The following is a 13,150-nucleotide window of genomic DNA, read 5'->3' as shown; positions in this document are numbered from 1 at the left end:
AACAAACCCAAACAAACCTAGAGTGTTATATTACATACTGATTTATACAACCATAGCACTTACCTTAAGCATAGTGGGGAAAGAATGGAGAGGAAGGGTCTTTACCATCACCTCCTAAGGTATTACATAAGCAAGCTGTTAAGAATACTGTTACACTCTAACTTCCTTAGTATTTTTTCTAAGCTTTTACTCTAAAACCCCTGATTAAAAACCTCACTACCAATTGGAAGTACAAGTGTAACTGCATTAAGGTCACAAATGTCTGCTAAGAAGAATGAGTAATGCAGATGAAACACGTTTGTTTTGATATGCCATCCACTTACATGATTAGTGAAAATTCCATTATAAAAAGTACAGAATAACAGGTAGGAAATGTATCCCAATATTGGAAGTATTACTAGTATAAAACTGCTGTTTTAAAATAACTTTTTGATTAATTTTTATTTATAAAACCATTAAATCCACTCTAATAGAATAGTGTGCAGATTTATACTGGCAGAGAAAATTGTTCAGGATATATAACTGAGTCAAAAAAGCAGGTTATCCCATTTATATAAAAGACTAAATAAATAGATAGCTGATTGGATAGATGGATGGATGTATGGATGGATGGACGAATGGAAGGGAGGGAGGGAGGAACAGAGTTTCAGAAGAAGGGAAGGAAGATGTGTCCTAGAAAGCTAAGAGCTTTTATTCTCTGACTGAGGAGAAATTTATAGATACTTTTACTTTTCTCCTTACTTTTCCAGGTTATTTGCATTTTCTTTTGTAGGCATTTCCTTATCTTACCTTTATAACTAGAAACAGTATGGGGAGTTACAGTAGAAAAAAACCACATTAACAGTATAGCTTTTCCATTTTGGGAAACTGAAAAAGTAATTTAATCATAGAGAAGGAAACATACAAAAAAACTGATGACTCCCCCATATCATCCTAACACAACCAGTATCAGAATTTAATAAATTTCCTATCCTATTATTCTATTAATCATATGTTTGAATAGATGTATCAAAATATAACCAATCCTTTATGGAGGGTACTAAGACTTTAGTATTCTAATAAAAATAAAGTCAAGTGTCAAAACAACATCTAAATTCAACAGATTTAATGAAAGACTGGCTCAATATTATTTGGATCAGAAGACAAAGTAGGCTATTAAGAAAAAGAGGACTACTGGCTGGGCATAGTGGCGCATGCCTGTAATCCCAACACTTTGGGAGGCCAAGGCGGGTGGATCACGAGGTCAGGAGTTAGAGAGCAGCCTGACCAACATGGTGAAACCCCGTCTCTGCTAAAAATATAAAAATTAGCCAGGCATGGTGGTGTGCGCCTGTAGTCCCAGCTACTCAGGAGGCTGAGGCAGGAGAATCGCTTGAACCTGTGAGGCAGAGGTTGCAGTGAGCCGAGATCGCACCACTGCACTCCAGCCTGGGTGACAGAGTGAGACTCTGTCTCCAAAAGAAAAAAAAGAAAAAGAAAAAGAAGACTATTTACCCTGCATTTAAAGAGGCTCTAACACCAAAAAAGTCAGGAAGGCCACAGAATAATATATAATGACCATCTGGCCACAATCTTATAAGCAAAGAACCTCATCTATTAAAAACAACAACAACAACAAAAACCAAAGAGACAAAGGCTATGGAGCAAAGTGTAAAACCTAAAGAGTATGAGCTTTCATTAAAATTTTAATTTCAAATGATTATAGTTTTTACTTCTAGAGGTTATATTTTGATTCTCTTTCAAATCTACTTTGTCTATTTTGATAGGATATTTTTTATTCCCTTTTCTATTTCTCTAAATATTAAAAATTTTTCAGTAAAATTATTTTGTGTACTAAATTCCATAAGTGCACTACTTGTCCGTCTTAGGGATCTAACTGCTGTTTATTGTTCCTACTGAATCTCACTCATAGTAACTTATTCTCTCATGTATTCTGTATTTCAGACTGCAAGCTCAGGTCTGACATGGTTTATAGGAGGAATGCCTTTGAGGCCTCTGAAGAGGGCACATTATACCAGAGAGAATTTGCTTTTGCCAGTGGCCCCGGGTCACTACTAATCCAGTAACCAAGTTACTTTTTCAGCTTGGGGTTTTCTCAGATTGTAGAGGTAGTGTAACTTAAACTCCTAAGCCAAGAAAATTTTTCAGCAAGGACATTCTTCCCCCAAACCAGAACCCAGTCCAAGACAGCCACTTAATGTCTCTGCTGGTTGCTGGATTTCTTTCTAGTCCTTTCTTTTACTAAAGATGTTATTGTTTGAAGGTCCAGCTTTACACAGATTTCATCCCAAGTTTTAACCTGTACAAGCCCAAGAAAACCCTAACTGCTACGCTCTGAGAAGAAACGTAAAAAGAAACCATAAAGTGATGGGTAGAAAGTGCCAAATGCCTCCAAGGGCAACCAAAGTGTAAGCGACAGATTAACACTGTCAGCTCCTTTTTTGTTTCTGGTCTTATGAATTTTTCTTACATATTTTTCAATCTCACCTATGCTATGAAAGAATATTTGTTGTATTTTACCTAGCATTTCCAAGTATTAATAAAGTTAAGCTTTACAATTGGTGTATGCATATTCCCCACTGCTACACAGGAATCTATTCTCCCAAATACAAAAGTACTAAGATTATTATGAAGTTGAAAACATCTATCTTATAGTGCCTACTGACCTCTGCTAAATACCATACATCTTTTTCATCTTAGGAATGTATTTCAACATTCACCAACTATAACTAATTAAATATTTTCAGTACTTACCTTTACTTTGGGTTTAGGTGCAGGAATCACCTTTTTCTTTGCCCTAAGATAAAAAGATTTTAAAAGGCTATTTCAGTAGCAGTTATATTGCTTATTAGAAAGTTATATAGCTTTGTAATTACGTGGTAAATAATTCCTTCTGCTATTTGGAAAGCTCTTTGAAGGAACCGTATTTAAGTGCTCAGTTTATACGAAGTATGTAGCAACATTTTCCCCAATTCAGATTAATTGAAAGGCCAAACAACTAGTAAAACATGAAATGTAGATAATACAATTTTTAAAAAATTAAATGTAAATAAACCTTAAAATAACTCCCCCCAAAAAAGAGCTTCAAGGAACCGCAGGCTCAAATTAAACCATGCCAAGAAGGTGTGAATGAGATTTAACTTAACCAAAACAAAAAAAACCCTGAGCTTTTAAAGAAAAATTTTTGTAATGTAAAAATTCAAATAAAAAATGTCAAAATGACAGGGAGAAAAAGGGCGAGAAAAATTACTATGGAATCTTGAAACTTTTGGAAAACTAAGAACAAGTTTGAAGATGAAAAAAAGAACAAGTTCCATAGTAAGTCAAAGTATTCAAATGTTTGTTGAATAATTAAATTATTGACAAGCTAAAATACTTCACCTTGCCTATTTCACTTGGCTAAAATGTCATCAATTAGATTAACAAGAATCTTGATTACAACTGTCAATTTACAACTTCATTTAGGCAACAGTAATTTTCTACGTTTTTTTTTTTGATGAAGGCCATTTAGGGAAACGACCTCTAGGCCCACTTATCCCATAGATTCCTACTTTCTGGTACAAAACAAAACACAAAGTTAAACAAAACACAAAGTTAATGATAATAATGAAGCTATTTAAAAAAAGGGAGAAGGAGGCTGGGTGCAGTGGCTCATGCCTGTAATGCTAGCACTTTGGGCTGAGGCAGGCGGATCACGTGAGGCCAGGAGTTTGAGACCAGCCTGGCCAACATGGTGAAACCCTGTCTCTACTAAAAATACAAAAATTAGCCAGGCGTGGTGGCGCACGCCTGTAGTCCCAGCTACTCAGGAGGCTGAGGCAGGAGAATTGCCTGAACCTGGGAGATGGACGTTGCAGTGAGTTGAGATCGTGCCACTGCACTCCAGCCTGGGCGACAGAGCAAGACTCCATCTCAAAAAAAAAAAAAAAAAAAAAAAAAAAGCCAGAGAGAGACAGAGAGGGAGACATCTTTTGTAAACACCTTTAGAATTAAAGGAATGCATTATTTGTACCTGAATTGTAATGTATATATGGCTTTAGAACTACAGTAGCCCCCCTTATCCACAGTTTTCAATTTCCACGGTTTCAGTTGCCTGTGGTCAACTGAGGTCTGAAAATATTAAATGGAAAATTCCAGAAATAGAGATAAACCACATTCACATAACTTTTATTATAGTATACTGTTAAACTGTTCTCTTTTATTATTGTTGTTAATCTCTTACTGTGCCTAATTTGTAAACTAAAATCTATTATAGGAATGTATGTACAGGAAAAAATAGTCTATGTAGGGTTCAGTACTGTCTGCAGTTTTGGCATCCACTGCAGGCATCTTGGAGTATATTGTCTGAGGATAAGGGGGACTACTGTATAGGGAAATTAAAGCCGAAAATACCACTGACACAAACATACACATATGTACATAAAATTTATTTCAAAGACAACAAAAACTCTTGCAACAAAGTAAACCTGTAATATATGAAACCAAACAACTTAGAATTTATACTAAAAAAAACAGTAAGAACCAAAAACCACAACCAACTCAATGCATCTCTGATATACAGTTGACCCCTGAGGATGAAGACCTTTATGATGATTCACTTCAACCTAATGAATAGTAAATACAATTTCTCTTCCTTATGATTTTCTTATTAACATTTTCTTTTCTTTAGCTTACTTTATTGTAAGAATACAGTATACTGTACCTAAAACATATAAAATGTGTTCATGAACTATTTATGTTATCAGTAAGGCTTCAGGTCAACAGTAGACTACTAGCAGTGAAGTTCTGGGAGAGTTGAAAGTTACACATGGATTTCTGACTGTGTGGGATGAGGGGGTGAAATCCCTAACTCCCGTGTTGTTCCAAGGGTCAACCATAATAATGAACTGTCCTTCCTAAAAACTAAAAAATTCCTATATAACTGCATACAAGGAGAGTAGGAATTTTATAATGTTGCCCAAAAGATATTAAACAGACCTCTCAGCAGAATATTGAATTAGAGTGTTCAGTAAATTCTCAGTAACTTGCTAATTTTATATTTTAATAACCTCCCCTTTTTTTTTTTCTGGAAACAAGGTCTGTTCTGTCCCCCAGGCTGGACGGCGGTGGCATGATCTCCACTTACTACAACCTCCGCCTCCCTGGCATAAGCCATCCTCCCACCTCAGCCTCCTGAGTAGCTGGGACTACAGGCACACACACCATGCCTGGCTAATTTTTGTAGTTTTTGTAGAGATGGAGTTTCGCCATGTTGCCCGGGCCAGTCTCAAACTCCTGGGCTCAAGCGATCCACCCGCCTCAGCCTCCCAAAGTGCTGGGATTACAGGCGCGAGCCACTGTGCCTGGCTTTAATAACCGTTAATGCCACCCTTGCAGGCTACAGAGAAGTAGCCCTACGTTGTAGGGAAAAATAAAACTGTTCTGGAATTGACCAATATTCAACCAAAAAGGTGACCACAGAAAAAACTTGCCTTTTTGTTGTATGTGGAGGGGATAAAAGATCTTTCTCTAGTAATCACATCACTAAGGAAATACACAGTTTTGAACAGAAGACCTCAAGAATAGGTTAATTTTGTGGAATAAAACACTCCGCAGTGCAGCGAGGGTGGGTGTGCATTTGGATCTGTCCTGGTAAACTCAGGACACAGAGGGCTGTAGATTACAAATGCAGATGGACGTTAAGAGGTGGAGAAAAAGACTGGCAGGTAGAAGGCCCAGGAACAAAGGAAAATCCCTGAGCCTTCATGCTTCCCTACTACCAGAATCCCAGGCCATTATGTGTCACAGTGTGGATTTAGTAGGTGTTTAGAAAGTACCCTGACAATTATTTCAATAGATAAGTGTGTTCTGAAGTCTAAATAGTCAATGGTCAAAATGATCTTTTTAAGTCCTATTCCAACTAGCATTTAATAAATGATACTTTTGTTCACTAAAGCACATAATGTGAATAAATGAAGCAATCTGGAGTCTGCATTTACTCACGGAGCAGAAGTAAGATGATTATGAACACTCCGGCTTTCCTTAAAAAGCATTCTGGAAAAATTTAAAGAACACAATTATTATTTTCTTTATAGCAGATAATAACATAATTGTTTTATTTTTTAAAGTAATTTAATTTTCAATAGACTATTACTGCTTATTTACCAAGTAAAAGTTATAATGGTACAGTATACTCAATAATCTATTTTATGGAGAGTTTTATTCATAGCTCACTATAACCTAGGCCTCCTGGGCTCAAATGGTCCTCCCAACTCAGCCTTCAAAGAAGCTGGAATTACAGGTGTGTGCCACCATGCCCAGCTAATTTTTAAAACTTTTTGCAGAGTCAGGGGTCTCATTATGCTGCCCAGGCTGGTCTTGAATCCCTGGCCTCAAGCAATCCTCTCACTGTGGCCCTTGGCCTCCTAAAGTGCTGAAATTATATGGGTGAGCTACCACACCTGGCCAACAGATCTTTTCTGTTGATAGAAGATGGAGCAATTTAATTAAGATCATGGGTTGAACTAGCCAAGTTTATTAATTTTTACTTAACTCGTTTTTTTTTTTTTTTTTTTTTTTGAGACAGAGTCTTGCTCTGTCACCCAGGCTGGAGTGCAGTGGCATGATCTCAGCTCACTGCAACCTCTGCCTCCCAGGTTCACGCCATTCTCCTGCCTCAGCCTCCCGAGTAGCTGGGACTACAGGTGCCCGCCACCATGCCCGGCTAATTTTTTCTATTTTTAGTAGAGATGGGGTTTCACCGTGTTAGCCAGGATGGTCTCAATCTCCTGACCTCGTGATCCACCCTCCTTGGCCTCCCAAAGTGCTGGGATTACAGGCGTGAGCCACCGTGCCCAGCGACTTTTTTTTTTTTTTTTTTTGAGACAGAGTTTTGCTCTTGTCACCCAGGTGGAGTGCAATGGTGCAATCTCGGCTCACTGTAACCTCTGCCTCCCGGGTTCAAGTGATTTTCCTGCCTCAGCCTCCTGGGTAGCTGGGATTACAGGTGCCCACCACCACGCCCAGCTAATTTTTGTATTTTTAGTAGATACAGGGTTTCACTATGCTGGCCAGGCTGGTCTTGAACTCCGGACCTCAGGTGATCCACCAGCCTCGGCCTCCCAAAGTGCTGCTATTACAGGTGTGAGCCACCGCAACGGGCCACATTCTTAACCCTTGAGACTTTAAACAGAGCGACTCTTTGTTTCTTGAGATATCTCTCTACACTGAATATTTTCTTATTTATTTACTTATTTTTTGAGACTGGTCTCAGACTCCTGGGGCTCAAAGTGATCCTCCCACCTTGGCCTTCCAAAGTGCTGAGATTACAGGTGTGAACCACTGCATCTGGCCTACACTGACTATTTTCTTTTTTCTTTTTCTTTTTTTTTTTTTTTGAGACGGAGTTTCGCTCTTGTTGCCCAGGCTGGAGTGCAATGGTGTGATCTCGGCTCACCACAACCTCCACCTCTGGGGTTCAAGCGATTCTCCTATCTCAGCCTCCCTAGTAGCTGGGATAACAGGCATGCGCCACCACGTCCGGCTAATTTTGTATTTTTAGTAGAGACAAGGTTTCTTCATGTTGGTCAGGCTGGTCTTGAACTCCCGACCTCAGGTGATCCACCTGCCTTGGCCTCCCAAAGTGCTGGGATTACAGGCATAAGCCACTGTGCCCGGCCTCTACACTGACTATTTTGAATAGAATCTAAGGCTGTGTCTCTTTTCCTATGCTCTAATCCCATATTAGGTTCCTCATCTTCATGTTACCCCTATAAAGCTCCTCTCCCAAACTTCATAACCATCTGGGAGTCTTCCCTCTTCTCTTTTTCTCTACTAGCAAATTTGGGTGTTAAAAAAAAGTGTTCAGTAAAATATCACCTTTACATCTATCTCTGTGTGTGCGCGACTGTTTTGTCATTTAAGTGCTTAAGGTTTTCAAAGCAAGGATCATCTGAGATGACTAGACAGCATGCTGAATATATTAGGTTCTTAGCAAAATCAGTGTCACGTATGTGTATGTGTATGTATATCTTTAATAACAGCAATAATAAAAAAATAAAATAAAATCCAGTAAGTCACATTTCTTACCTTGCCTGCATCCAGCCCTTAGGCCACAGGGGCTTCACTTCTGTCTCCATAAAAGACTTAAGATAATCTTCAGCAGACTGGCTTTTATTTGGTTCTAACTCATAGCATCCCAATTTGATCTCAACAAGGTTACATAACAAAGTTCTAAACAGATTGAAAATTAAATTTGAAACTTTTTTTAGTAGAACATACATTTGGCAGCAATAATACAGATTATGTGAAAAATTCAGAAAATAACATAAACAATTTCTAACATATATCATTCATTGCACCACAGTCAAACCTGCAATATGAAACAATTTCCTTTGATATCTTTAATCAAAGCACCAAAGATTGAAAGGGATGGTTCTCTACTTGGGATATAGAAATACTATTGAGAAAGATGGCTAAAGAAGAAATATGTTGAAAGTACTTCACCTTCTGAAACCAGTATGACTTACACCATTATTAGATTAGTTTGTAAAAAGTATTACAGTGTATATGAAAATAAAAGCAATAATACTCTGAGGATATTAGAGCACAATTAATCTTCTCTTGAATAATTTTTTCCTACACACTAATCTTTGGTTGCTTCCAATCTAGTTTTATATTTATTATAGATTTTTTTAATGAGGAATCTTACTTCTGCATTATATATTAAAAGTGAAAACTAATTAAATCTTACCTGATAGTGTCATCCCAGTGGAATTTCTTTCTTGGTCCTATGACACGTTTTCCTGGTTTCTCATCATCATCCTCTTCAGATCCATTTTTTTCTCTTTCTTCATCTGTCTGCAATCTAAAAATGAAAAACACTTTACAAAACAAACTTATAACCCAACACTGCCTATAAAATATGCTCCATAAATACTTGCTGAATTGCTTAATGGAATGTTGAAAGAGAGGGTAAAGACGGAATCTACCTTTCCACATAATACTTCAAATTTGAAAGGAGTTATAAAGTAGTTTGGTAAATAAGGACTTCAGATTATAATGTAAAGGCACCAACATTCATCTTTTAGGTCAGAAAACACTTGTGTTCAACCACAGTCAGTCAAGCTGGGGTTGTGAAATCTCTCACCAGTGTCAGCTCTTGCTTGATCACCTCCATACAATCAATCAACAGACACCTTTTGTCTCTGACTGCAAAGCAACTGAGTGCCATTTACAAAATACTCAATTATATCAAGTCAGCAGTATATGTGGATTTCTACTTGAGAATGAGGTCCACTTAACATCAGAACAGCTAAAAGTACTTCTCAAATGCACGTCCAGGTGCAGTGGCCCACGCCTGTAATCCCAGCACTTTGGGAGGCTGAGGCAGCTGGATCACCTGAGGTCAGGAGTTTGAGACCAGCCTGGTCAACATGGTGAAACCCTGTCTCTACTAAAAACACAAAAATTAGCCTGGTGTGGTGGCACGTGTCTGTAATCCCAGCTACTTGTGAGGCTGAGGCAGGAGAATGGCTTGAACCCGGGAGGCGGAGGTTGTATTGAGCCGAAATCGTACCATTCCACTCCAGCCTGGGCAACAGACTGAGATTCCGTCTCAAAATACATACATACATACATACATACATACATACATACATATGTACATACACTTCTCAAATGCAAAAGCCAGTCCAAATAGAAGAGATACATACTTGGCACACTTAGCTTGACTACGAGCCTGGCAGTCCTCCTGGTATTTAAATAGCTGTTCAGGCATGACATTGCTAACAGCCAGTTTCAGTTTTTGCAGAGGTTCTCTTAAACGATCATCCTAAAAAGAAAAACATACTAGAAGTTTTTATCAGACATATTTACAAAATCTTGTAAGCAGGTCCTCAAAAGATAAAATTTATGTTTTAGATACCAATTATAGATTTGAAATATTAGCATATCTAAATATGGGCATTTCTTCTACAGCACTGACTTTTCCTAAGACACACTGGATACAAAATTAGAATGACATATTCCAGTTAGCCAAGAAGAGTTCCAGTTTTTCCCTGTCGCCCAGCATAATCATTAATAGTGTTCCATTACACTCTTAAAAATGCCCTGTGAACACTTCCATACAGAAAACGGAAAACAAAATCATTGTATTCTACTTGTATAGACTACTACTGGTTAATTTCCATTGTGATGGGAAACCAGTACCCTAAGAATAGACACTGCTCTGGAACACGAAGACACGTGTTTGGTTTGGGTGACTACCAACCGGACGTTGGTATCCTGTTCTCTCAGTTATGGTTAGTAATTTTGACTTAGGCTGCAAGTAAAAATGCAAGGTCAAGGCCAAAGTGAAAGGAACCCAAAAACTCTTATTCATGTGGGTTTTCAGGGCAAAAAAGAAAGTAGGTTTGCATCTGACAGTTTTAATCAACCAATTTATTACTTGCATCTTACAAGCAACAGTATATATATGTAACTACTTAAAACATACTATTATCACCATCATAGGTGCAGAAATATTATAAGACTTTACTGAAACAATTTTTTTTTTTTTTTTTGGAGACAGAGTCTTGCTGTCACACAGGCTGGAGTGCAGTGGCACCATCTTGGCTCACTGCAACCTCCGCCTTCTGGGTTCAAGTGATTATCGTGCCTCAGCCACCCGAGTAGCTGGGACTACAGGTGTGTGCCACCACACCCAACTAATTTTTCTATTTTTAGTAGGACAGGGTTTTGCCATGTTGGCCAGGCTGGTCTCGAACTCCTGGCCTCAAGTGATCTGCCTGCCTCGGCCTCCCAAAGTGCTCGGATTACAGGCGTGAGCCACTCAGCCAAAACAACTGTTTTTAAAATGTGATTTTTGGTAAAGAAAAAGATTTTTAAAACACAGATATTACAAATAAGCATATTAACCTATTCCATGAACACCAGTAAATATTACAGCACATATAACATAAAATCCCATGTTTAAAAATGTGTATATTAACCTATTCCACGAACACCAGTAAATAAACATTATAGCACATATGACAAAAACCTATGTTTAAAAATGTGAACATCTGGCCAGGCGCAGTGGCTCACGCCTGTAATCCCAGTACTTTAGGAGGCCAAGGCAGGCAGATCACCTGAGGTCGGGAGTTCGAGACCAGCCTGGAGAATGGAGAACCCTGTCTCTACCAACCCTGTCTCTACTAAACATGGAGAAATCCCGTCTCTACTAAAAATACAAAATTATCTGGGTGTGGTGGCACATGCCTGTAATCTCAGCTACTCAGGAGGCTGAGGCAGGATAGTCACTTGAACCCAGGAGGTGGAGGTTGTGGTGAGCCAAGATCGTGCCACTGCACTCCAGCCTGGGCAACAAGACTGAAACTCTGTCTCAAAAAAAAAAAATTAAAAGGTGAACATCCGGTATCACGGTTCCTAGATGATTACTTTTGAAGAATTATTTAGCTTAGGCTACCTGCCTGGAAACAACCCAAATATCCATAAGTAGTAAAATGGACAAATTAATTGGGATATATTCACACAATGGAACACTGCGTACCCAGCAGTAAAAAATGAATGTATTTCTGGCCAGGCACGGTGGCTCACGCCTGTAATCCTAGCACTTTGGGAGGCCAAGCTGGGCGGATCACCTGAGGTCAGGAGTTCAAGACCCCAGCCTGGCCAACATGGAGAAACCCCATCTTTACTAAAATACGAAACTAGCTGGGCATGATGGCGGGTGCCTGTAATCACAGTTACTCGGGAGGCTGAGACAGGAGAATTGCTTGAATCTGGGAGATGGTGGTTGCAGTGAGCTGAGATCGCGCCACTGCACTCCAGCCTGGGCTGAGTGAGACTCTGTCTCAAAAAAAAAAAAAAAAAAAAAGTATTTCTGCTATATGTAGACATAAGATGAATCTCAGGTGCACAATATTGAGCATTACAAGCTGCAGAAGAAAGCAGACAGTATTTCTTTATATATATGAAGCTCAAAAATATGCAAAACTAAATATAATGTTTAGGGATACAAATATATGTGATAAAACCATATAAAGAAAAGTAAGGATAAGGTATCTTTCTTCCATAGCCAAAGGGATATTAAATAACTTCAAACATGCCAGGGATTCAAGACCAGCCTCGGCAACACAGTGAGACCCTGTCCCTACAGAAAAAAATTAAAAAATGGCCAGGCATAATGATGCCAGCCTGCAGTCCTAGCTACTTGGGAGGCTGAGGTGGGAGGACTGCTCGAGCCCAGGAGGTTAAGGCTGCAGTGAGAGCCATGTTCATGCCACGGCACTCCAGCCTGGGCAACAGGGCAAGACCCCGTATCAAAAGGAAAAAAAAAAAAAAGGTGAGTACTTATATTAAAAAATACTGTTTGTCAGAGCATACCTACTATATTAACTTACATCCAACAATCTATGCCTTAGAAAACATTTCTCATCTAAACTTAACAATTGTTGAAGACGCAATTATTTTTCAGGGGATCCAACATACTTTTAATAACCTCCTATGGTTATTAAATACATACAATATGACTATAAATCAATTAATGTGCAAAGGCCCCAAACAGAAACAAGTATCTTTACAGGTTATGAAACCCAAGATGTAGATATTATTGTTCTTCCTCTTACCTGGACATTGAGATGTAACTTCTTCAGACGTTTTACTAGTGTTTCTTTATTGCATGGCACAAAAGCTTCAAGGTGGGAGTAGACACCACTGCGAATGACAGGGCCTAGTTCTTGTAGCTGTAACTCAATGCTGGCCAAAAAAGTTAACAACAATGAACAGTATAGAATTTATTTTAGGTGGCATTGTACAGACAAAAAAGCAAAGCCAGTTCTTGTTCTCATTTTATCTTTTCACGATTTCCTAAACAGTATTCTTCATGGAAAAATTTTAAAAAAACCCATAGCAATAAACGGTTTATTTATTTATTTATTTATTTAGAGACAGAGTTTTGTTCTTGTAGCCCAGGTTGGAGTGCAATGGTGCAGTCTCGGCTCACTGGAACCTCCACCTCCTGGGTTCAAGTGATTCTCCTACCTCAGCCTCCCAGGTAGCCAGGATTACAGGCACCCGCCACCATGCCCAGCTAAGTTTTTTGTATTTTTAGTAGAGACGGGGTTTCACCATGTTGGTCAGGCTGGTCTCGAACTCCTGACCTCAGATG

The 13,150-nt window shown here is 38.8% G+C and overlaps 1 protein-coding gene across 10 annotated transcripts in view; it reads right to left on the bottom strand.

Annotated features, from left to right (window-relative positions):
* UBN2 (ubinuclein 2) overlaps window positions 1-13,150 on the bottom strand; it is a 101,208-nt gene that overhangs the window by 48,305 nt on the left and 39,753 nt on the right. For 8 of the 10 annotated variants that reach the window (XM_054656309.2, XM_001150331.8, XM_009454315.5 and 5 more), the window contains 7 exons: window positions 12,609-12,738; window positions 9,693-9,811; window positions 8,732-8,845; window positions 8,068-8,211; window positions 5,983-6,033; window positions 2,755-2,797; window positions 64-114 (listed from right to left, as the gene is read on the bottom strand). In XM_054656309.2, the coding sequence (XP_054512284.1) occupies window positions 64-114; window positions 2,755-2,797; window positions 5,983-6,033; window positions 8,068-8,211; window positions 8,732-8,845; window positions 9,693-9,811; window positions 12,609-12,738 (652 nt within the window). The remainder of the gene's footprint in view (window positions 1-63; window positions 115-2,754; window positions 2,798-5,982; window positions 6,034-8,067; window positions 8,212-8,731; window positions 8,846-9,692; window positions 9,812-12,608; window positions 12,739-13,150) is intronic. The other 2 variants (XM_054656310.2, XM_009454314.5) reach the window with 1 other exon arrangement.

Source organism: Pan troglodytes, chromosome 6, assembly GCF_028858775.2.
Source record: "Pan troglodytes isolate AG18354 chromosome 6, NHGRI_mPanTro3-v2.0_pri, whole genome shotgun sequence".
NCBI lineage: Eukaryota > Metazoa > Chordata > Mammalia > Primates > Hominidae > Pan > Pan troglodytes.
The sequence above is the reverse complement of the archived record's forward strand: the minus strand, read 5'-3'. Positions and strand labels throughout refer to the sequence as shown.